At 47.6% G+C, this 23,994-nt stretch overlaps 1 protein-coding gene across 5 annotated transcripts in view; it reads left to right on the top strand.

Moving 5' to 3' along the window:
* SPATS2 (spermatogenesis associated serine rich 2) overlaps positions 1–23,994 on the top strand; it is a 206,994-nt gene that overhangs the window by 137,971 nt on the left and 45,029 nt on the right. For 4 of the 5 annotated variants that reach the window (XM_063952680.1, XM_063952676.1, XM_063952678.1 and 1 more), the window contains one exon: positions 12,763–12,842. In XM_063952680.1, the coding sequence (XP_063808750.1) occupies positions 12,804–12,842 (39 nt within the window). In that variant the 5' untranslated portion in view covers positions 12,763–12,803. Of the gene's footprint in view, positions 1–7,139; positions 7,257–12,762; positions 12,843–23,994 lie in introns of those variants that run through there. The other variant, XM_063952679.1, reaches the window with a different exon arrangement.

The following is a 23,994-nucleotide window of genomic DNA, read 5'->3' as shown; positions in this document are numbered from 1 at the left end:
GGCAGAAGACGTCCTGTCTTCAACAAGGTAGCGCACAGCACTGCAGCTGTGCGCCATTGCTCTCAGCACACTTCACACTTCGGTCACTGAGGGTGCAGGGCGCTGGGGGGGGGGCGCCCTGAGACGCAATAAAAACACCTTGGATGGCAAAAAAATGCATCACATATAGCTCCTGGGCTATATGGATGCATTTAACCCCTGCCAGAATCCATAAAAAAGCAGGAGAAAAGTCCGCGAAAAAGGGGCGGAGCCTATCTCCTCAGCACACTGGCGCCATTTTCCCTCACAGCTCCGTTGGAGGGAAGCTCCCTGTCTCTCCCCTGCAGTCACTACACTACAGAAAGGGTTAAAAAAAGAGAGGGGGGCACTAATTAGGCGCAGTATTAACTATACAGCAGCTATAAGGGGAAAAACACTTATATAAGGTTATCCCTGTATATATATAGCGCTCTGGTGTGTGCTGGCAAACTCTCCCTCTGTCTCCCCAAAGGGCTAGTGGGGTCCTGTCCTCTATCAGAGCATTCCCTGTGTGTGTGCTGTATGTCGGTACTTTTGTGTCGACATGTATGAGGAGAAAAATGATGTGGAGACGGAGCAGATTGCCTGTAATAGTGATGTCACCCCCTAGGGGGTCGACACCTGAGTGGATGAACTGTTGGAAGGAATTACGTGACAGTGTCAGCTCTGTATAAAAGACAGTGGTTGACATGAGACAGCCGGCTACTCAGCTTGTGCCTGTCCAGACGTCTCATAGGCCGTCAGGGGCTCTAAAGCGCCCGTTACCTCAGATGGCAGATATAGACGCCGACACGGATACTGACTCCAGTGTCGACGGTGAAGAGACGAATGTGACTTCCAGTAGGGCCACACGTTACATGATTGAGGCAATGAAAAATGTTTTACACATTTCTGATAATACGAGTACCACCAAAAAGGGGTATTATGTTCGGTGAGGAAAAACTACCTGTAGTTTTCCTGAATCTGAGAAATTAAATGAGGTGTGTGATGATGCGTGGGTTTCCCCCGATAACAACGGATAATTTCTAAAATGTTATTGGCATTATATCCTTTCCCGCCAGAGGTTAGGGTGCGTTGGGAAACACCCCCTAGGGGGGATAAAGCGCTCACACGCTTGTAAGGGCTCTACCTTCGCCTGAGATGGCCGCCCTTAAGGATCCTGCTGATAGAAAGCAGGAGGGTATCCTAAAAGGTATTTACACACATACTGGTGTTATACTGCGACCAGCAATCGCCTCAGCCTGGATGTGCAGTGCTGGGTTGGCGTGGTCGGATTCCCTGACTGAAAATATTGATACCCTAGATAGGGACAGTATATTTTTGCCTATAGAGCATTTAAAAGATGCATTTTTATATATGCGTGATGCACAGCGGAATATTTGCCGACTGGCATCAAGTCTAAGCGCGTTGTCCATTTCTACCAGTAGAGGGTTATGGACACGTCAGTGGTCAGGTGATGCGTATTCCAAACGGCATTTGGAAGTATTGCTTTATTAAGGGAGGAGTTATTTGGGGTCGGTCTTTCAGACCTGGTGGCCACGGCAACAGCTGGGAATTCCACGTTTGTACCCCAGGTCGCCTCTCAACATGAGAAGACGCCGTATTATCAGGCGCAGTCTTTTCGTGGACAAGCGGGCAAAAGGTTCCTCATTTCTGCCCCGTGACAGAGGGAGAGGAAATAGGCTGCAGAAATCAGCCAGTTCCCAGGAACAGAAACCCTCTCCCGCCTCTGCCAAGCCCTCAGTATACGCTGGGGCTTTACAAGCAGAATCAGGCACGGTGGGGGGCCCGTCTCAATGAATTTCAGCGCGCAGTGGGCTCACTCGCAAGTAGACCCCTGGATCCTTCAGGTGATATCTCAGGGGTACAAATTAGAATTCGAGACGTCTCCCCCTCGCCGTTTCCTAAAGTCGGCTTTACCGATGTCTCCTTCTGACAGGGAGACCGTTTTGGAAGCCATTCACAAGCTGTATTCCCAGCAGGTGATAATCAAGATACCCCTCCTGCAACAGGGAACGGGGTATTATTCCACACTGTTGTGGTACCGAAGCCGGACGGCTCGGTGAGACCGATTCTAAATCTAAAATCTTTGAACACTTACGTACAGAGGTTCAAATTCAAGATTGAGTCACTCAGAGCAGTGATTGCGAACCTGGAAGAAGGGGACTACATGATGTCTCGGGACATCAAGGATGCTTACCTTCATGTCAAAATTTACCCTTCTCACCAAGGGTACCTCAGGTTTATGGTACAGAACTGTCACTATCAGTTCAGACGCTGCCGTATGGATGGTACACGGCACCCCGGGTCTTTACCAAGGTAATGGCCGAAATGATGATATTCCTTCGAAGGAAGTGAATTTTAGTTATCCCTTCCTTCGACAATTCCCTGATAAGGGTAAGATCCAGGGAACAGTTGGAGGTCGGTGTAGCACTATCTCAGGTAGTGTTGCGGCAGCACGATTGGATTCTCAATATTCCAAAATCGCACCTGGTTCCGACGACGTGTCTTCTGTTCCTAGGGATGATCCTGGACACAGTCCAGAAAAAGGTGTTTCTCCCGGAGGAGAAAGCCAGGGAGTTATCCGAGCTAGTCAGGAACCTCCTAAAACCGAGCCAAGTCTCAGTGCATCAATGCACAAGGGTTCTGGGTAAAATGGTGGCTTCCTACGATGCAATCCCATTCGGCAGATTCCACGCAAGAACTTTCCAGTGGGACCTGCTGGACAAATGGTCCGGATCGCATCTTCAGATGCATCAGCGGATAACCCTGTCACCAAGGACAAGGGTGTCCCTCCTGTGGTGGTTGCAGAGTGCTCATCTTCTAGAGGGCCGCAGATTAGGCATTCAGGACTGGGTCCTGGTGACCACGGATGCCAGCCTGCGAGGCTGGGGAGCAGTCACACAGGGAAGGAATATCCAGGGCTTATGGTCAAGCCTGGAGACATCACTTCACATAAATATCCTGAAGCTAAGGGACATTTACAATGCTCTAAGCTTAGCAAGACCTCTGCTTCAAGGTCAGCCGGTGTTGATCCAGTCGGACAACATCACGGCAGTCACCCACGTAAACAGACAGGGTGGCACAAGAAGCAGGAGGGCAATGGCAGAAGCTGCAAGGATTCTTCGCTGGGCGGAAAATCATGTGATAGCACTGTCAGCAGTATTCATTCCGGGAGTGGACAACTGGGAAGCAGACTTACTCAGCATGACCTCCACCCGGGAGAGTGGTGACTTCACCCAGAAGTCTTCCACATGATTAAAAACTCGACAGGTATTGCGCCAGGTCCAGGGACCCTCAGGCAATAAGCTGTAGACGCTCTGGTAACACCGTGGGTGTACCAGTCAGGGTAGGTGTTCCCTCCTCTGCCTCTCATACCCAAGGTACTGAGATTGATAAGATGGAGAGGAGTAAGCACTATATTCGTGGTTCCGGATTGGCCAAGAAGGACTTGGTAACCGGAACTTCAAGAGATGCTCACGGAGGATCCGTGGCCTCTACCTCTAAGAAGGGACCTGCTCCAGCAAGGACCCTGTCTGTTCCAAGACTTACCGCGGCTGCGTTTGACGGCATGGCGGTTGAACGCCGGATCCTGAAGGAAAAAAGGCATTCCGGATGAAGTCATCCCTATCCTGATCAAAGCCAGGAAGGATGTAACCGCAAAAACATTATCACCGCAATTGGCGAAAATATGTTGCGTGGTGCGAGGCCATAAGGCCCGACGGAGGAAATTCAACTGGGTCGATTCCTACATTTCCTGCAAACAGGAGTGTCTATGGGCCTGAAATTGGGGTCCATTAAGGTTCAAATTTCGGCCCTGTCAATTTTCTTCCGAAAAAGAACTAGCTTCAGTCCCTGAAGTTCAGACGTTTGTAAAAGGGGTACTGCATATACAGCCTCCTTTTGTGCCTCCAGTGGCACTTTGGGATCTCAATGTAGTTTTGGGTTCCAAAAGTCACATTGGTTTGAAACACTTAAATCTGTGGAGTTAAAATATCTCACATGGAAAGTGGTCAAGCTGTTGGCCCTGGCCTGGGCCAGGCGCGTGTCAGAATTGGCGGCTTTATCCTGAAAAAGCCCTTATCTGATTTTCCATTCGGACAGGGCGGAATTGAGGACTCGTCCTCAGTTTCTCCCCAAGGTGGTTTCAGCGTCTCACCTGAACCAACCTATTGGTGGTGCCTGCGGCTACTAGGGACTTGGAGGCCTCCAAGTTGCTAGACGTTGTCAGTGCCCTGAAAATATATGTTTCCAGGACGGCTGGAGTCAGGAAATCTGACTCGCTGTTTATCCTGTGTGCACCCAACAAGCTGGGTGCTCCTGCTTCTAAGCAGACTATTGCTCGTTGGATTTGTAGTACAATTCAGCTTGCACATTCTGTGGCAGGCCTGCCACAGCCAAAAATCTGTAAATGCCCACTCCACAAGGAAGGTGGGCTCATCTTGGGCGGCTGCCCGAGGGGTCTCGGCTTTACAACTTTGCCGAGCAGCTACTTGGTCAGGAGCAAATACGTTTGTAAAATTCTACAAAATTGATATCCTGGCTGAGGAGGACCTGGAGTTCTCTCATTTGGTGCTGCAGAGTCATCCGCACTCTCCCGCCCGTTTGGGAGCTTTGGTATAATCCCCATGGTCCTTACGGAGTCCCCAGCATCCACTTAGGACGTTAGAGAAAATAAGAATTTACTTACCGATAATTCTATTTCTCATAGTCCGTAGTGGATGCTGGGCGCCCATCCCAAGTGCGGATTGTCTGCAATACTTGTACATAGTTATTGTTACAAAAATCGGGTTATTATTGTTGTGAGCCATCTTTCAGAGGCTCCTCTGTTATCATGCTGTTAACTGGGTTCAGATCACAGGTTATACGGTGTGATTGGTGTGGCTGGTATGAGTCTTACCCGGGATTCAAAATCCTTCCTTATTGTGTACGCTCGTCCGGGCACAGTATCCTAACTGAGGCTTGGAGGAGGGTCATGGGGGGAGGAGCCAGTGCACACCAGATAGTCCTAAAGCTTTCTTTAGATGTGCCCAGTCTCCTGCGGAGCCCAGTCTCCTGCGGAGCCGCTATTCCCCATGGTCCTTACGGAGTCCCCAGCATCCACTACGGACTATGAGAAATAGAATTATCGGTAAGTAAATTCTTATTTTCCACTGCGGATGCTGGAAATTGCTGGGTCTATCAGCGCAGCAAAGTCCCAGTTCTCTGCCCGGACTCTAGTAGTTTGCTTTTCCACTGCCCTACATCCCAGATTGATGCGCGTTCGCGTGCAAATACACTGTATTTTAAAGGCAATGGAAAGGGTTGTTAAAAATATCAAAAGAAATCCAGTTATGACCCATAAGAGCAATCCCTCATGCATTAATATCACAGCCATCACTATTGTGGTAGCAAGGTGCCAAAATTGTAGGTGAGAAGGTTTCCTAAGGGGCATTGATTTCCCACCATCAGTTGGCTTAACCTGTAGGTTGCGTGCCCTTGTGCAACTTTAACTAACGGGGTGATTCAGACCTGATCGTAGATGTGATAAATTTAGCACATCTACGATCAGTTTCTCCGACGTGTGGGGACACCCAGCACAGGGCTAATCCGCCCCGCATGTTAGCCCCCCCCCCTCCTCCCCCACTTCCTACACAGGTGCGAAAGCATTGCACGGCGGTGATTCTTTCACACCCGCTGGCAGGCGGCTTCCCGCTGCAATCCGAGTTGCAGTGGCTGCGTGTGATGTCATGCAGCCGCCCTTCTCGCTCCCGCAACGGTCTGGACATGGTCTGTGTTGTCCGGACCGCTCCCCACCAACAGCGTTCTAACACCATTGGCACGCCTACTCCCGCCCCGCGACCACCTCTGCCTGTTAATCAGGCAGAGACAATCGCCCAGTGAGATGCAAAAGCATTTCAGGGCTGCTTCACTGGGTGTGTGCACACTCCCCAAAGGGCTTCAGACCGGGCCTGAATTAGGCCCTAAGCACACTTTACACTTTAGAAGTCCATAGAACCTTTTTCAACTCTTCATCTTCTAATACTGTTTAATACTGTAGTGGATCCGCATGGAATTCACACAGCAGCGTCTGTTCGTTAGGAGTTTGTATAAGAGAGGACATTGATACTTGTGATAGCTGCTCTCTAGGTACAAATTGTAGCAAAGGATTCCCAGTGTGAGGCAAAGGAATGCATTGGGGTCAGTGAGGACACTCATCCACCACATGTGAAACACAGTTGCTCTACACATGGTGGAACTGGCGCTTATAGCAGAAATAGGGAAATGCCAGCACTCTGCATACATAAGAGGTTGTACTTTGTTACATTTTTCATTCGGTTTAATAATTACATTGTATCCCACAATTTTAGGATGATGTGAAAAGAAATGCTTGGAAGGGCTGGTTACACATAATTATACCTTCCGTGTTGCACAATGTAACGGATGGCCACTTGCTGTGTACATTAGTGCATGACATCGCTAACTCCAGCAATGTGTTGTCTTCATGTTCATCCCAGGTCCAGGTGAATCAATGGCATTGAATAGACAGGACAATGTAAACATGGAGGGCAGCTAGCAGTATAGTCCAAGCCTGTGCGATAGATCTTGCTTTTAGTATTAAATTATTTATTTGTTTATTTTGTCAACCGCTAATTGATATTTTTATTAGCCCTTTATGATCCTTTTTATATTGCCACATTTAACAAAGGAGTTTTCTCAATCTGCAACAATGACCTGTCATTCGTACAACCCTGTAACTGTTAAAGTATCATATTGTTACATAGTCTTTGCAATAGGAAGGATTCCGTGTATTTACTGTTTATGCTGCTAACCTCTGTGAGGACAGAAAATATAGCTATAAAATGACTTCTAATATGCAAGGGTTTGCAGCTGGAGTTGAACCTGCGTTACCAAGTCCAGTGTTGTATAAGCCATGCCTCGCCTCCTCCCAGCTGAATTGACGTCAGCCAGCATGCTATGCATTTATGATGAGGGATAGTTGTGCTTACTTTGGGTGCGGATTATCTTCTGACTGTGACCAGTGTGATGGTAGGAAAAGAGAACTTTTGACAGGGGAGGAGGCGTGGTTGAAAAAAGCATCAGCCTGTAAAAATGTGACGTTCCCTTCCAGCACATTGCACTCGGCAGGTACATTTCACTTGTTCACACTGTCCGTACTGTACCTGGTTACTCAGCAAGCTACTGTGATCTCCTAGCGTCACCAGGCTGATCAGCAGCTGTACAGTGTTCAGATACTGGTAAGTAACTAGCACATACATGTACTGAGATGCCTAGGGAGGTTTTACCCTGTGCTGTAACCATGTATGTTCTCTCCTGAATAGGAATAATTATATACAGCACAAAGACTATAAAACTTTGTATTTCAGTGGAGGTGCCTTATTCCATACTTAGCTTGATGAGCAATGTAGTAAACGTGTGCAATAGATCATTAGCAGGTGCACAGGCAGCTGTGTGTATCTTGTTGTATAGAAACATATTGTTTTTTGCTAAAACTGTGCAATTTCCTTGCGTTCAACAGAGAGAGAGCATATCGCAGGGTCCAGTAAATGTTCAGCAATTAATGTAGATATGCTGCTGATGCTGGGCATTTCAGAGCTGCACTGTGCATTTCAGAAACCTCTGTCTATAGGAAACTTACAGTGAAATCTAGTTATCTGTATGCTTGTCATGTTCTTCCTTTGACATATGTACCGCCAACCAACTTTCAGCCACTACCTCCAGCTTTTCCAGCCACGTCTTATGTGTATAGTGAAGTGTGCAAGCATTTAGCTGGACAGAAGCCTATGTCTATACTGTTCAGCTGCTAGCCCGTTCTGTGACTGCTAACCTCATACACGTTCTCTTTGCGTTCTTCCTTCATGCAGTCCTGTAGCAGTACAAATAATCAGCTGTAATTGGCATGTGAGGATTCCCAGCCTCCCCCAGATTGCATTGCATCGATGCTAGTTTCTTGCAATTACCTTCTAATCTGGATTCAGAGAGTTGCTGCTTAAGTTTTAAAGCTTTATATTTATATTTGTATAAAGGATTTTAAAATGGAATTCCAGTTTTTTGGGGGGGGGGTTTATTTATTTTTCTACAGCATCCAGTCAAACACTTTGTCATCGTACCTCCCCATACTTCCTTTCCCCATACATCCTTTCCCACAATTTCTTACACACATACAAAAAATGTGGTGTTACTTGCACACATGGTAACGTCAGGTCAGTGGTAGATGTGATGTCAAGATGCCACCCGTGACAGGAGGAGCAGCCTTGGAGCCTTTCTGCTACGTCAATGCTAACTATGGCAATTATGCTGTACAGTCAGAAACCTAGGTGTTCACATTACAAATAGGTTTACTTCCTTTTTATTGCACTCAGAGCAAAAAGTAGCATACTTCCGTCACCTCTCCTTTCTTTATGTTTACATCTTGTCGTTGTGCTTTTATTTGCCCTTACCAAAGTCACCAATTAACTTTTCACCATTAAATCTAACTATCGTTATCTGTTCTCATCCTTATTCATCTATCAACGTCATTTGACATTATTCACCTGTCAACCGCATTTTACATCTCCTTCTCAATCTACACTACTTTGGGCTCTGGGTCACTACATGGCTATTAATTTACCTTTCTCACTACTCCTTCTCTGTCTGTACCACCAACTCAACCTCCTTTCTCTTACGCTACCTATTGAGCTTGCCGAAAGTTTGTTCCTTGGTCCCTTTCTCTCTCTACACTTGCTCCCTTTGTGATCTCATCAGCTCTACAATACCATCTTCCTGCTTATGATACACAAATCTACTTCTCCTCTTACCTCTAAACCCTATTTACAATCGCCTCCAACTATCTTTTTTTTTATGTCATCTTGGTTAACCCAGGCTTTCTTTATTTGATCATGTCTAAGACTTAGCTTATTTTACCCTGCCCCATCCAGAATCTTCTCTTCCTCCTCAATCTTTGTGGTCTAATCTCTATCCTGTCCCTCAAGTAGACTTTCTGAGTGTCATCCTTGACTACTCCCTTTCCTTGCCACCAATGTTCATGCAATCTGACTCTTTTTTTTGTAATATAACCAGGATCATTCTTGACCCAGGAAACTGCCAAATTATATTAACACCTTTTGTCATCTCCCTCCTGTACTACAGTAACCTTTTACTCTCTACCATCTGAAGTCTATTGTCTTTCTATCTCATTGATCTGATTCAACCTCTCCTCTCCATCACCTTCACTGGGTCTCCTTACAGAATTAAGATTAAGCTCCCCACCCTCTCCTTCAAAGCACTCGCGCTCACCGCTTTTTCTGTCACTTTGCCTCCTTGCACTCCTGCATGCAAAACTTCTCCAGTGTTGCTCCTACCCTGTCAGAATGTCTACTAGCCTGTAGGGATTCACATACACCATGAAAACACACCTGTTCATTTATTCAAACAGCCCCCTTACACTCTTAACTCCTGACCGCTGTCATCCCTCCCCATCTCTTCCTAGTTCACCTCCTGATCTGTCCCCCAAACCCTTAAACTGTAAGCTATCCTAATCAGAGAGCCCCCCCCCCATCCTTTGTCCTCACTTTGCACTATTCTTGACTCCGGTGTGCTATTACTCAGTCAGCAATTTTGTTTGCCTCTCCAGGGCATGGGGTCAGTGAGTGCTATGGTTAATAACTCTCACATTGTATGGTCTCTATCTCACTGTTCTGGGTTTTTTTTGTCCGTTTGATCCCATTTATGCTTTGTTTGTCTAAACTATTGAAATTCTCCATGTACTGCACTATGGACAATTGGTGGTACCATATAAATAAGAGCTGACCATAGCAGTGTACACATACACATATCCTCAATCTCCCGGTTTATCGTGCTACTAACTTGCTTTCTAGCCATGCACCTAGTACAGTAGGGGGGTTATTCAAATTGGATCTGTGTACCAAAAATAGCAATCGAGTGATTTTTGGTACACTCTGCATGCACTGCTTCCGCACAGTGCATGCGTTTGCATTCAGAGTGTGATCGCATTCCTGAGGAATTCGTTCACACAATGACTGAAAGCGGCGGCTGTCGGTGGGGGTTGGTTTGCCATTGCGGGGGAGTAGTCCGGCCAACGCAGGCGTGGCCGGACTGTTTTCGGGGTGGCTGCGTGATTTCACACACAGCCGCTCTGATTAAAAACATGGGCGCAGCCAGTGTAAATTGCAGCCTCTGGGCGGAGGCATGCGTTAGAAATAGTTACAGATTCTGCTTTTTAAGCAGAATCTGCAATCCAACCTGAATAGTGTCCTATAAGTGAATTTAGGGCCTAATTCAGCATGGGAAACTCTCACATCTACTGTCCATTACTTTGACATGCTGAGGGACGCCCAGCACAGGGCGAGTCGGCCCCACATGCCGGATCCAGGCCCCCTTCCCCGCTCACACGGCTGTGATGCTTTAGTGCAGTGATGGCTAACCTTGACACTCCAGCTGTTGTTGAACTACACATCCCAGCATGCCCTGCTACAGTTTTACTATTTGGCCATGCTAAAACTGATGCAGGGCATGCTGGGATGTGTAGTTCAACAACTGCTGGAGTGTCAAGGTTAGCCATCACTGCTTTAGTGTGTTTAGGGTAGCACTCTGCCTACACAGCCTAGCTGCGAAGGCAGGCGACTGCCCGCCATGTTTAGGGTCGTAGCAGCTGCGTGTAACGTCACTCAGCCTCTGCAGCCCACCCTGCAAATGTCTGACCGCGCCCCCCAACACTGCCGCGACAGCTCTTAAACGCCGCTGCGACGCCCCCTCCCGCTCCTCAAACGCCTCTGCCCATCAGTCATGCAGAGTTGCATCTCAGTGTGTGCTGCAGCAGCATTCCATGCTGAATTAGGCCCTTGGATTCTTCTGATGAAGCCGCTGATGGTTGGAGGCGGAGAAATGTGTAAAGAATACCAATAGTCTGGTGTTGCTATACTTACCAGGTCTGCCAGAGGGAGCTGCTGCCTAGTGGGAATGGAGACTCTTCACTAAAACTGCTCGGCTGGAGCGAGTGATAGAAAGAGAAATGCCGCTATTAACCCATAATATCGTTGGAGCGCTTACCCGGGACTTTCTGTATGCAATTGAGTCTGTTTTGTGCTGATGGAATATAGCAGCGCTATCTGATAAATACTTGGATATATGTCTTACAGGATCAGACGTATTGAGTGTTGGAGACTCTTGACTGCAATTGTGACATACAGTATGCGAGTGGGTCACTTATAACATCCATTGAATATAGTCTGATGACCAGTTGATCAGTATTTGGAAATAATTCTCTTGGGCAGAGATTGTGTGAAAGTGTTGTGTGGACACTATTACCATTGATCTCAGTTACCATTGTGCTATATGCACAAATGAAAGCCCTGGAATATTGTGACAATTGTTGCAGATAATGAGGAGCACAAATTGCCACTGTATCTGTGATATTAAATTGAAGCAAACAGACCTGATATTGGCAACATTGAATATTGCAGAGTATATGCTTAGTGTCATTTTATCAATGTGATTATTGATGTGTAACACCGACTGTGTGTAGTATTTGTTTAATACATTTTTAAACATACTGTACATATAAATTGCAACAATTGTTTTTTCTGCTGAGGCGGCAGCGCTTTTTTTGTATATGTCTTGTTTTCCCTTGGATACTAAATTGTGGAAAAAAATTGGTGAGTGCGGGACTCTGGCGGGGAAAATAAATAAATAAATATATATATATATAGACAGAGAGAGAGAGATATTATAGTGTAAAATACTCAGCCAGTGCCTACTGTATGTAACCAGCTCCCACAGTGCATTTGTGCAAAGCCAGTCTTCCAAGCTCTCCGACAACCTACTCCCCCCACCCTCAGAGGATAATGAGCTTGGATGGGACACACTTCATTCTGTACATTCCATTTATTTATGTACTGTATGTCAGGGGTATTCAGCATACTGTTCTCCAGCTGTTGTGGAACTAATCATCCCAGCATGCCCTAAGCAAAACTGCAGCAGGACATACTGAGATATGTAGTTCCACAACAGCTGGAGAACCGCATGTTGAATACCCATGATGTATGTGTGAAAATAAAAATAGCAATCCATAAATACTAGTATAGTTTGCTTTTAGTTTTATTGCGAGAACCATACAGTTTTATCAGTGGAATTTCTGCCCCAGTGCCTTAGACTGAGTGGTAAATATCTGAGCTACACATTTCCAGCTGTTCGGCAGTCTTCTGTTGCCATACTCCTTTACCTGCACTGATCAACTGGGCCAGTGTTTAGCTGCCAGTTGTATGCTATAAATGGACTGATCTGTACAGTAAAAAATACTTATGTACATTTAAACTTTCACATGGTAATCAAAATTTGTGACGTTGGTAGCTATCTGAACGTTCTGCCTGAGCAGGATATGAAAGTGCTCTGTGTCGTGAAGAATGGGGATGTACGTGGTTAATGGGATAGAGAACTGTCCAGTTTTTCCAGGTTGTGCTACAGTGTGGCCACGCATGCAGCAGTTTCTACGTCATCTAAGCTGCTGGTGGATCAACTCGCTTGTGAGGAGGAGCTGTCTTGTATTGAACACTGCAAGCTTTATTAAAATATGATTAAAAAAAAGTTTGGCCTGGTCCTCCTGTACTACAGGCACTGGCACTGTCATTGCCTTCCCTTTCCTGCCCACATAATGTATTCATATGTTTGTTGTTGCCTTTATGTTGCTGACTATATCACTTACTATACATCTGTAATCTGTATAAATGCTATATGTTCTGCTCACAGATCCTATAGGCTTCGTCTTTGATGTCCAGTCTAATACTGTGATGGCACAAGGAGGCTCATATGAAAACATGAAAGAAAAGGTAGGTGATGACTATTGGCTGCTGTGGGGGTGTATGAGGCATGTCTTCCGTCACACTGGTATCATTTCTCACTTACTTTTGTCTGTGTAGTGAAAGCAGGGTAAACATTTGGAATGTAAAAGTAACTTTAATGAAGGTATGAAAATGTGCTTTAAATCTTATTTTTATAAAGCCCATTTTTTATTTTTGTTTAGATTCCAGTATTATTACTCGTATAGAATGTCAAATTTGCCTTTGTTGGTTTAGATTTTGGAAAATTACATTAAATGTGTAGTGGTCTTTTGGTTTTATTCCAACCATTCATCAATCACTCAGTATCCCCTAAGGTGCCAGTGAAAACATACATACGGCAAAACGTGAAACATACATCCTCACGCCAAAGCTGGATTGTTTACTGAAAAAGTTGACTGTAAGGGGGGGGGGGGGGGGGGAGATAAGGGTTAGGCTCTTATTAGGTTGGGACCTCATTTTTTATTATTATTATCCTTTATTTATATGGCGCCACAAGGGTTCCGCAGCGCCCAATTACAGAGTACATAAACAAATAAGCAAAACAGGAAAACGGCACCTTACAGTTGAAGACCGTATAGGACAAGTACAGGGTAAATAAACATAGTTACATCAGCAGATGACACTGGAATAAGTATCAGGTGGCAGAAGACGGCTGGAGTTGGTGCAGTTGAAGATTATTAAAGTAAGAGAGAGGATAAGAACATGAGGGAAGAGGGCTTTGCTCGTGAGAGCTCATGTCCCAGCACACGTGATAGGTGCCGCCTTGATGATACTCTCATGAACTGAAGCCCTTAGTATCAGGATATATTGCATGGAGTCTAGTGTGGAGTATTAACCACCTATATAGGTACTTGTCTGAATTCTCTTTTATAATGCGCAGACTATTACTTTTATTAAGTAATTTATTTTTTAGTAAGTATTCAATCATTCTCACAAGTGCAGAACAGATCTCCTCTGGCTTTCCGGATCCCCCAAGTGAATTGGCGGTCTCTGCCGACCTCGCTTCTGGAATCGCACCCCAGCATGCCAATGTGACCGGCATTCTGGAGCGAATGCTCCGTGATGCACAGTGCAGGGAGGGGAAATTGGTTCCGTACACAGCACATTGTGGTTGATCTCTGTGTATGCAATGATCAGCTGCAGCAGAGGGGATGGGACTGATACGCTCCTCTGTGCTCTGCATGTGAGGCGGGGGTGGGGGTGGTGGACTTGGTCAATCACTAGTGGGAGTGATGAAATAAAGTTCAATTGTGCTGGAGGGGGTTTAAAATAATAATAATTATAATAATAAAATACATTGGCCACAGGGAAGGAGGTGGGTACAAAAAGGCTTTTTCCAGGTTGGGACAGGGTTTATAAAACCCTGTCCCAACCTGTAAAAAAAAAAAATTCTTTATTAGCTACTAAGGGGGTTACTGTTAGGGTTTAAGACCACTGGGGGGTCTATTGCCGATGGGGGGAATTGAAATTTTTTATAAGGGGTGCCTATGGACACTGGGGGATCGTATACATTTTTTAAAATAAAATATTTACATTTATTATTAAAAATACTTATTAAAATTTAATAGGTAATAAAGAAAATGACTATTTCTGGGTGGTTTTGTGGAGAAAAAATTGTCCGTTAAATGGTTAATAGCTTTAGTGATTTGTTTAGGGTAGATCTCCATGCTAAGAGAGCGAGTCTTGGAATATGACGCTAGCTCTTAGTGCTGTGGCTGTGTTGGCTTTATGCTGCAATATTCCATTTAGCTCTAACAGTTGGAAAGTCACCCTGCTAGTTACATTGTGTGGGCCCAGGGCCGGTTCCGGGCTTCTGGCGCCCCGGGCGGCATTAGGGGGCGTGGCTTCGTACAGGGGGCGTGGTCATTTACGCCCCCTGTACAGACTGAAATGATGTGCGGTGCGCGATGACGTCATCACGCACCGCACAGCAAAGGTCCTCTCCACGAAGGGAAACTAGACGCGTAGCGTCTAGTTCCCTTCGTGGAGAGGACCTTTGCTGTGCGGTGCGTGATGACGTCATCGCGCACCGCACAGTAAAGGACCTCTCCACGCAGGGAAACTAGACGCGTACGCGTCTAGTTTCCCTTCCCAGCGGCAGCGGGGGGCACACAGCAGCAGCGGATCTTGCCCTGGTGCGGCGCCCTCCGGATGGCGCCCTGCGCACTCCGGAAGGCGGCGCCCCGGGCAAAAGTCCTGCTTGCCCGTGGCAAGATCCGCTACTGTGTGGGCCACTGGCTGAGCAGCCCTACTGTAGAGTAAAACCTCTTCCCACCTATAATTTTGTTAAGCCTGAAAGAGATTATATTTCTGTTAGGCACACCTCAAACAAAGAAGGATGGCACATTTTATTTGTGTTAGTAGATACAAGTGCAGTATGTTCAGAAACCATTTATGACAACAGTTTACTGAACACTTATTGAATAATACCACTGACCTTTTGTGTTTCATATTCTGTACTGTATTCTGATAACCCGTGTCTGTATGCTTTCCTGTTTTAGAAGAATGCTTTTTATGGCTGTTTTGTGCTGAGTAACTGTATCCTACAAGGACTTTGCTTATTCATGTATTGTATGCTTGCCAATCAACTGAAAGTTAAATGTATTATCCTTTTTTCCTTATTTAAGAGTAATTTCTTAATGTACCATAACATTTTCTATCCCTTTATTTTTCAAGTTTTTTAATTGTAGGAAGAAAAAAAATAAGGCATAGATTTGCACAAAGATCACTATTGTTTAATCAGCCTTGTATGCCTATACTTTGGGAGGGGTATTCAATTGTTTGAAAAGTCAGTTGGGTGTCTGGTTTTTTCTTCTTCTATCTATTAGGAAAAAACAGACACCCAACTATCTATTAAACAGAAAAAAACAGACACCAACTGACTTTTCAAACAATTGAATATCCACCTTTAGGGGTATATTCAATTGCGGTCGAACTCCGGCGTGAATTCGACCGTTTTTGGATTCGACACAATTCGACAGGCGAAACCCTCCCGCCGGGACCCGAATTTGACATATATTTAATAAATAACGGATTCGACAGTCCCCCTGTCGAAAAACGGACCAATTGACGAATCGTGGGCGGCCTGGATTCGACTTCATGGACATCACAAGTGTTCAATAAATCCTGAAAAAGGGGTCCCCCCTCCTAAGTATAACCAGCCTCGGGCTCTTTGAGCCGGTCCTGGTTGTAAAAATACAGGGAAACTATTTACTGTGGTTCCCCCATATTTAAACAACCAGCACCGGGCTCTGCGTCTGGTCCTGGTGCAAAAAATACGGGGAACAAAAGACGTAGGGGTACCCAATATTTTTTCCACCAGCACCGGGCTCCACTAGTCAGAGAGATGATGCCACAGCCGGGGGACACTTTTATATAGGTCCCTGCGGCCGTGGCATTAAATCCCCAACTAGTCATCCCCGGCCGGGGTACCCTGGAGGAGTGGGGACCCCTTAAATCAAGGGGTTCCCCCCCCCTCCAGCCATCCAAGGGCCAGGGGTGAAGCCCGAGGCTGTCCGCCCCACCCCCATCCAAGGGCGGCGGATGGGGGGCTGATAGCCTTTTGTGACAAAAAAAAGAATATTGTTTTTTGCAGCAGAACCACAAGTCCCAGCAAGCCTCCCCCGCAAGCTGGTACTTGGAGAACCACAAGTACCAGCATGCTGGGGGGAAACTGGCCCGCTGGTACCTGTAGTTCTACTACAAAAAAATCCCCCCAAAAAAACAACGCACACACCGTGACAGTATAACTTTATTACATACATGCACACCTACATACACACATACTTACCTATGTTGACACGAAGCAGACGGTTCTCTTCTCCAGTAGAATCCAGGGGTGCCTGTAAATAAAATTTCTCTAACGTCCTAGTGGATGCTGGGAACTCCGTAAGGACCATGGGGAATAGCGGGCTCCGAAGGAGGCTGGGCACTCTAGAAAGATTTATGACTACCTGGTGTGCACTGGCTCCTCCCACTATGACCCTCCTCCAAGCCTCAGTTAGATCTTGTGCCCGGCCAAGGTTGGATGCACACTAGGGGCTCTCCTGAGCCCTTAGAAAGAAAGTATAGATTTAGGTTTTTTATTTTCAGTGAGACCTGCTGGCAACAGGCTCACTGCAGCGAGGGACTAAGGGGAGAAGAAGCGAACTCGCCTGCTTGCAGCCGGATTGGGCTTCTTAGGCTACTGGACACCATTAGCTCCAGAGGGATCGACCGCAGGCCCAGTCCTTGGTGTTCGGTCCCGGAGCCGCGCCGCCGTCCCCCTTACAGAGCCAGAAGAGGTCCGGAAAAACGGCGGCAGAAGACATCAGTCTTCACCAAGGTAGCGCACAGCACTGCAGCTGTGCGCCATTGCTCCTCATGCACACCACACACTCCGGTCACTGAGGGTGCAGGGCGCTGGGGGGGGGGCGCCCTGAGCAGCAATATAAACACCTTGGCTGGCAAAAATACATCACATATAACCCCCAGGGCTATATGGATGTATATTAACCCCTGCCAGATTCCATAAAAATGCGGGAGAAAAGGCCGCGAAAAAGGGGCGGAGCCTATCTCCTCAGCACACTGGCGCCATTTTTCCCTCACAGCTCCGTTGGAGGGAAGCTCCCTGGCTCTCCCCTGCAGTCTACACTACAGAACAGGGTTAAAACAGAGAGGGGGGGCACTAAATTTAGGCGCAGTATAAATTATATAAAAGCAGCTATAGGGGACATAACTCAGTTAGTCCCTGCATTATATAGCGCTCTGGTGTGTGCTGGCATACTCTCACTCTGTCCCCCCAAAGGGCTTTTGTGGGTCCTGTCCTCATTGGAGCATTCCTTGTGTGTGTGCGGTGTGTCGGTACGGCTGTGTCGACAGGTTTGATGAGGAGACTTATGTGGAGGCGGAGCAGATGCCGATAAATGAGATGTCGCCCCTGTGGGCCGACACCAGAGTGGATGGATAGGTGGAAGGTATTAACCGACAGTGTCAACTCCTTACATAAAAGGCTGGATGACGTAACAGCTATGGGACAGCCGGCTTCTCAGCCCGCGCCTGCCCAGACGTCTCAAAGGCCATCAACACTCCCTCAGATGGCAGACACAGATGTCGACACGGAGTCTGACTCCAGTGTCGACGAGGTTGAGACATATACACAATCCACTAGGAACATCCGTTACATGATCCCGGCAATATAAAATGTGTTACACATTTCTGACATTAACCCAAGTACCATTAAAAACAAAGGGTTTTATGTGTGGGGAGAAAAAGCAGGCAGTGTTTTGTTCCCCCATCAAATGAGTGAATGAAGTGTGAAAAAGCGTGGGTTTCCCCGATAAGAAACTGGTAATTTCTAACAAGTTACTGATGGCGTACCCTTTCCCGCCAGAGGATAAGTGACGCTGAGAGATATCCCCTAGGGTGGATAAGGCGCTCACACGTTTGTCAAGGTGGCACTGCCGTCTTAGGATACGGCCACTTTGAAGGTACCTGCTGATAAATAGCAGGAGGCTATCCTGAAGTCTGTAATTACACACTCAGGTACTAGACTGAGACCTGCAGACTGCTGCAGCGTGGTCTGTACCCCTTTCAAACAGGGATACTATTTTGCGAACATAAGACGTCGTCTTATATATGAGGGATGCACAGAGGAATATTTTGCCGGCTGGCATCCTGAATTATTGCAATGTCCATTCTGTCAGGAGGGTATTGGAGACCCGACACTGGACAGGTGATGCTGACTTTAAAAGGCACATAGAGCCTTATAAGGGTGAGGAATTGGTTGGGGATGGTCTCTGGGACCTCGTATCCACAGCAACAGCTGGGATGAAAATATTTTACCTCAGGTTTCCTCACAGCCTAAGAAACGCACTGTATTATCAGGTACAGTCCTTTCGGCTTCAAAAAAGCAGGCGGGTCAAACGAGGGAAGAGGGAAAAAGCTGCACCAGCAGCCAGTCCCCAGAATCAAAATTCTTCCCCTGCTTCCTCTGAGTCCACCGCATGACGCGGGGGCTCCACAGGCGTAGCCAGGTACGGTGGGGGGCCGTTTCAAAAATTTCAGCGATCAGTGGGCTCGCTCACAGGTGGATCCCTGGATCCTTCAAGTAGTATCTCAGGGGTACAAGCTGGAAGTCGAGGCGTCTCCCCCCCGCCGTTTACTCAAATCTGCCTTGCCGACATCTCCCTCAGGCAGGGAGGCTGTGCTAGAGGCAATTCACAAGCTGTATTCCCAGCAGGTGATAGTCAAGGTGCCCCTACTTCAACAAGGACGGGGTTACTATTCCACACTGTTTGTGGTACCGAAACCAGCTGGTTCGGTGAGACCCATTTTAAAATGGAAATCCTTGAACACTTACATAACAAAGTTCAAGATGGAATCGCTCAGGGCGGTTATTGCAAGCCTGGACGAGGGGGATTACATGGTATCCCAGGACATCAAGGATGCTTACCTGCATGTCCCTATTTACCTTCCTCACCAGGAGTACCTCAGATTGTGGTACAGGATTGCCATTACCAATTCCAGACACTACCGTTTGGACTGTCCACGGCACCGAGGGTGTTTACCAAGGTAATGGCAGAAATGATGATACTCCTTCAAAAAAAAAAGGAGTTACTGGTCGGAGTAGCACTATCTCAGGAGGTGCTACAACAGCATGGCTGGATTCTGAACATTCCAAAGTCGCAGCTGGTTCCTTCCACTCGCTTACTGTACCTGGGGATGATTTTGGACACAGAACAGAAAAAAGTGTTTCTCCCGCAGGAGAAAGCCAAGGAGCTGTCATCTCTAGTCAGAGACCTCCTAAAACCAAAAGGGTATCGGTGCATCGTTGCACACGAGTCCTGAGAAAAATGGTGGCTTCATACGAAGCAATTCCATTCGGCAGGTTCCATGCGAGGACCTTCCAGTGAGACCTCTTAGATAAGTGGTCGGGATCGCATCTTCAAATGCATCAAATGATAACCCTGTCTCCAAGGACCAGGGTGTCTCTACTGTGGTGGATGCAGGGTGCTCATCTTCTAGAGGGCCGCAGTTTCGGCATACAGGACTGGGTCCTGGTGACCACGGATGCCAGCCTTCAAGGCTGGGGAGCAGTCACACAGGGAAGAAACTTCCAGGGCCTATGGTCAAGTCAGGAGACTTCCCTACATATAAATTCTGGAACTGAGGGCCATTTACAATGCCCTAAGTCAGGCAAGACCCCTGCTTCAAAACCAGCCGGTACTGATACAGTCAGACAACATCACGGCAGTCGCCCATGTGACCCGACAGGGCGGCACAAGAAGCAGGATGGCAATGGCAGAAGCCACAAGGATTCTCCGATGGGCGGAAAATCACGTACTAGCACTGTCGGCAGTGTTCATTCCAGGAGTGGACAACTGGGAAGCAGACTTCCTCAGCAGACACGACCTACACCCGGGAGAGTGGGGACTTCATCCAGAAGTCTTCCTGCTGTTGGTAAACCGTTGGGAAAGGCCACAGGTGGACATGATGGCGTCCCGCCTCAACAAAAAAAAAGAGATATTGCGCCAGGTCAAGGGACCCTCAGGCGATAGCTGTGGACGCTCTAGTGACACCGTGGGTGTACCAGTCGGTTTATGTGTTCCCTACTCTGCCTCTCATACCAAAGGTACTGAGAATAATAAGATGGCGAGGAGTAAGAACGATACTCGTGGTTCCGGATTGGCCAAGAAGGGCTTGGTACCCGGAACTTCAGAAAATGATATCAGAGGACCCATGGCCTCTGCCGCTCAGACAGGACCTGCTTCAGCAGGGGCCCTGTCTGTTCCAAGACTTACCGCGGCTGCGTTTGACGACATGGCGATTGAGCGCCGGATCCTGAAGGAAAAGGGTATTCCGGAAGAAGTCATTCCTGCGCTTATTAAAGCCAGGAAAGATGTTACGGCAAAGCATTATCACCGCATGTGGCGGAAATATGTTGCATGATGCGAGGCCAAAAAGGCCCCAACAGAGGAATTTCCACTAGGTCGATTTCTACATTTCCTGCAAGCAGGAGTGAATATGGGCCTAAGTCTAGGCTCCATTAAAGTACAGATCTCGGCTCTGTCGATTTTCTTTCAAAAAGAATTAGCTTCAGTACCTGAAGTTCAGGCATTGTGAAAGGAGTGCTGCATATTCAGCCCCCGTTTGTGCCCCCTGTGGCACCTTGGGATCTCAACGTGGTGTTGAGTTTTCTTAAAATCACTTTGGTTTGAGCCACTAAAAACCGTGGATCTAAAATATCTCACGTGGAAAGTGGTCATGTTATTGGCCTTGGCTTCAGCCAGGCGAGTGTCAGAATTGGCGGCTTTATCATGTAAAAGCCCTTATCTGATTTTCCATATGGATAGGGCAGAATTGAGGACTCGTCCCCAATTTCTTCCTAAGGTGGTGTCAGCGTTTCACCTGAACCAGCCTATTGTGGTGCCTGCGGCTACTAGTGAATTGGAGGACTCCAAGCTGCTAGACGTTGTCAGGGCCCTGAAAATATGTTTCCAGGACGGCTGGAGTCAGAAACTTTGACTCGCTGTTTATCCTGTATGCACCCAACAAGCTGGGTGCTCCTGCTTCTAAGCAGTCTATTGCTCGCTGGATTTGTAGTACAATTCAGCTTGCACATTCTGTGGCAGGCATACCACAGCCAAAATCTGTAAATGCCCATTCCACAAGGAAGGTGGGCTCATCTTGGGCGGCTGCCCGAGGGGTCTCGGCTTTACAACTTTGCAGAGCAGCTACTTGGTCAGGGGCAAACACGTTTGCAAAATTCTACAAATTTGATACCCTGGCTGAGGAGGACCTGGAGTTCTCTCATTCGGTGCTACAGAGTCATCCGCACTCTCCCGCCCGTTTGGGAGCTTTGGTATAATCCCCATGGTCCTTACGGAGTTCCCAGCATCCACTAGGACGTAAGAGAAAATAAGAATTTACTCACCGGTAATTCTATTTCTCGTAGTCCGTAGTGGATGCTGGGCGCCCATCCCAAGTGCGGATTGTCTGCAATACTTGTAAATAGTTATTGTTAACTAAAGGGTTATTGTTGAGCCATCTGTTGAGAGGCTCAGTTGTTTTCATACTGTCAAACTGGATATAGTATCACGTGTTGTACGGTGTGATTGGTGTGGCTGGTAAGAGTCTTACCCGGGATTCTAAATCCTTCCTTATTATGTCTGCTCGTCCGGGCACAGTGTCCTAACTGAGGCTTGGAGGAGGGTCATAGTGGGAGGAGCCAGTGCACACCAGGTAGTCATAAATCTTTCTAGAGTGCCCAGCCTCCTTCGGAGCCCGCTATTCCCCATGGTCCTTACGGAGTTCCCAGCATCCACTACGGACTACGAGAAATAGAATTACCGGTGAGTAAATTCTTATTTATACTCCCAAACAATCCTGTGTAGATCGGTCCTCTTCTTAAGTTTGTAATCCACGTACTTGGTTAAAAAAAACAAAAACGAAGAACCCGAACCACGCACTGAAAGGGGTCCCATATTTACACATGGGACCCCTTTCCCCGACTGGCGGGACCCCCTGTGACTGCTTTCAAAAAGGGTCCCTTCAGCCATTCAGGGAGCGCCACGTCCTGGCACTCTCCTGATTGGCTGTGCGCGCCTGAACTGTCAGTCAGGTGGCGCACTCGAGATACAATGTAGCGCATAGGCGCTCCATTATATCCAATGGTGGGAACTTTGCGGTCAGCGGTAGACCGCGAGGTTATGTGGGGTCACTCTTGTGGTCTACCACTGACTGCAAAGTTCTCACCATTGGATATAATGGAGTGCCTATGTGCTACATTGTATCTCGAGTGCGCCGCCTGACTGACCGTTCAGGCGCGCACAGACAATCAGGAGAGGGCCATGACGTGGCGCTCTCTGATTGGCTGAAGGGACCCTCTTTGACAGCAGTCACGGGGGGTCCCGCCAGTCGGGGAAAGGGGTCTCATGTGTAAACATGGGACCCCTTTCAGTGCGTGGTTCGGGTTCTTCGTTTTTGTTTTTTTTACCATGTACGTGGATTACAAACAAAGAAGAGGACCGATCTACACAGGATTGTTGTGAGTATAATTTTATTTACAGGTACCCCTGGATTCTACTGGAGAAGAGAACCGTCTGCTTCATGTCAACATAGGTAAGTATGTGTGTATGTAGGTGTGCATGTATGTAATAAAGTTATACTGTCACGGTGTGTGCGTTGTGTTTTTTGGGGGGTATTTTTTTTTCAGTAGAACTACAGGTACCAGCGGGCCCATTTCCCCCCAGCATGCTGGTACTTGTGGTTCTCCAGGAACCAGCTTGCGGGGGAGGCTTGCTGGGACTTGTGGTTCTGCTGCAAAAAAAACGATATTCTTTTTTTTGTCACAAAAGGCTATCAGCCCCCCATCCGCCGCCCTTGGATGGGGAGGGACAGCCTCGGGCTTCACCCCTGGCCCTTGGGTGGCTGGAGGGGGGGACCCCTTGATTTAAGGGGTCCCCACTCCTCCAGGGTACCCCAGCCAGGGGTGACTAGTTGGGGATTTAATGCCACGACCGCTGGGACCTATATAAAAGTGTCCCCCTGCTGTGGCATTTTATCTCTGACTAGTGGAGCCCGGTTCTGGTGGAAAAAATATGGGGGACCCCTACGTCTTTTGTCCCCCGTATTTCTGCTGCGAGGTACGCTGGGCTCCACAAGTCTTGACAATGGGGTGTAGAGTAGGATCTTGATCCGAGGCACCAACAGACTCAACGCTTTGACTGTTCCCAGAATGCACAGCGCTGCCTCCATTATCACCCCGCCTCCCAGCACAGGAGCTCAGTTTGTCAGTTGGTGCTGCAGTAAGCAGGCACTTAACAGAGGGGCAGCCCTGAGAAAAGCTTTTTATGAGGGAAAAAGTGAAGACTTCCAGGGCAGCAGCGGTGGTAAATGTCTTGTGACATTCACTGCTGCAGCCCCAGCTCTCCCCAGCGTCGCTGTACACTCCCGAGCCCTGGTTGCCGGGTACCTACAGCGGAGGCTCCGGTTTTCTTCATGTTAGACACACACGGCTGGGGCTCTCCAGGATCGCGTGGCCGCACTTCGGGAGGTGGTAATTGGGTCCCGCTCGCGGTACACGGTCTTTATCGCGATCCGGCGCGGTCAGTGGGAGGCGGGCCGGGCGCGCTGGCGGTGGACACTGTGTGTACAGGCG

The sequence above is a fragment of the Pseudophryne corroboree genome, chromosome 2 (assembly GCF_028390025.1).
Source record: "Pseudophryne corroboree isolate aPseCor3 chromosome 2, aPseCor3.hap2, whole genome shotgun sequence".
Taxonomy (NCBI): Eukaryota; Metazoa; Chordata; class Amphibia; order Anura; family Myobatrachidae; genus Pseudophryne; species Pseudophryne corroboree.
This window is presented reverse-complemented; position numbering and strand designations above follow the sequence as displayed.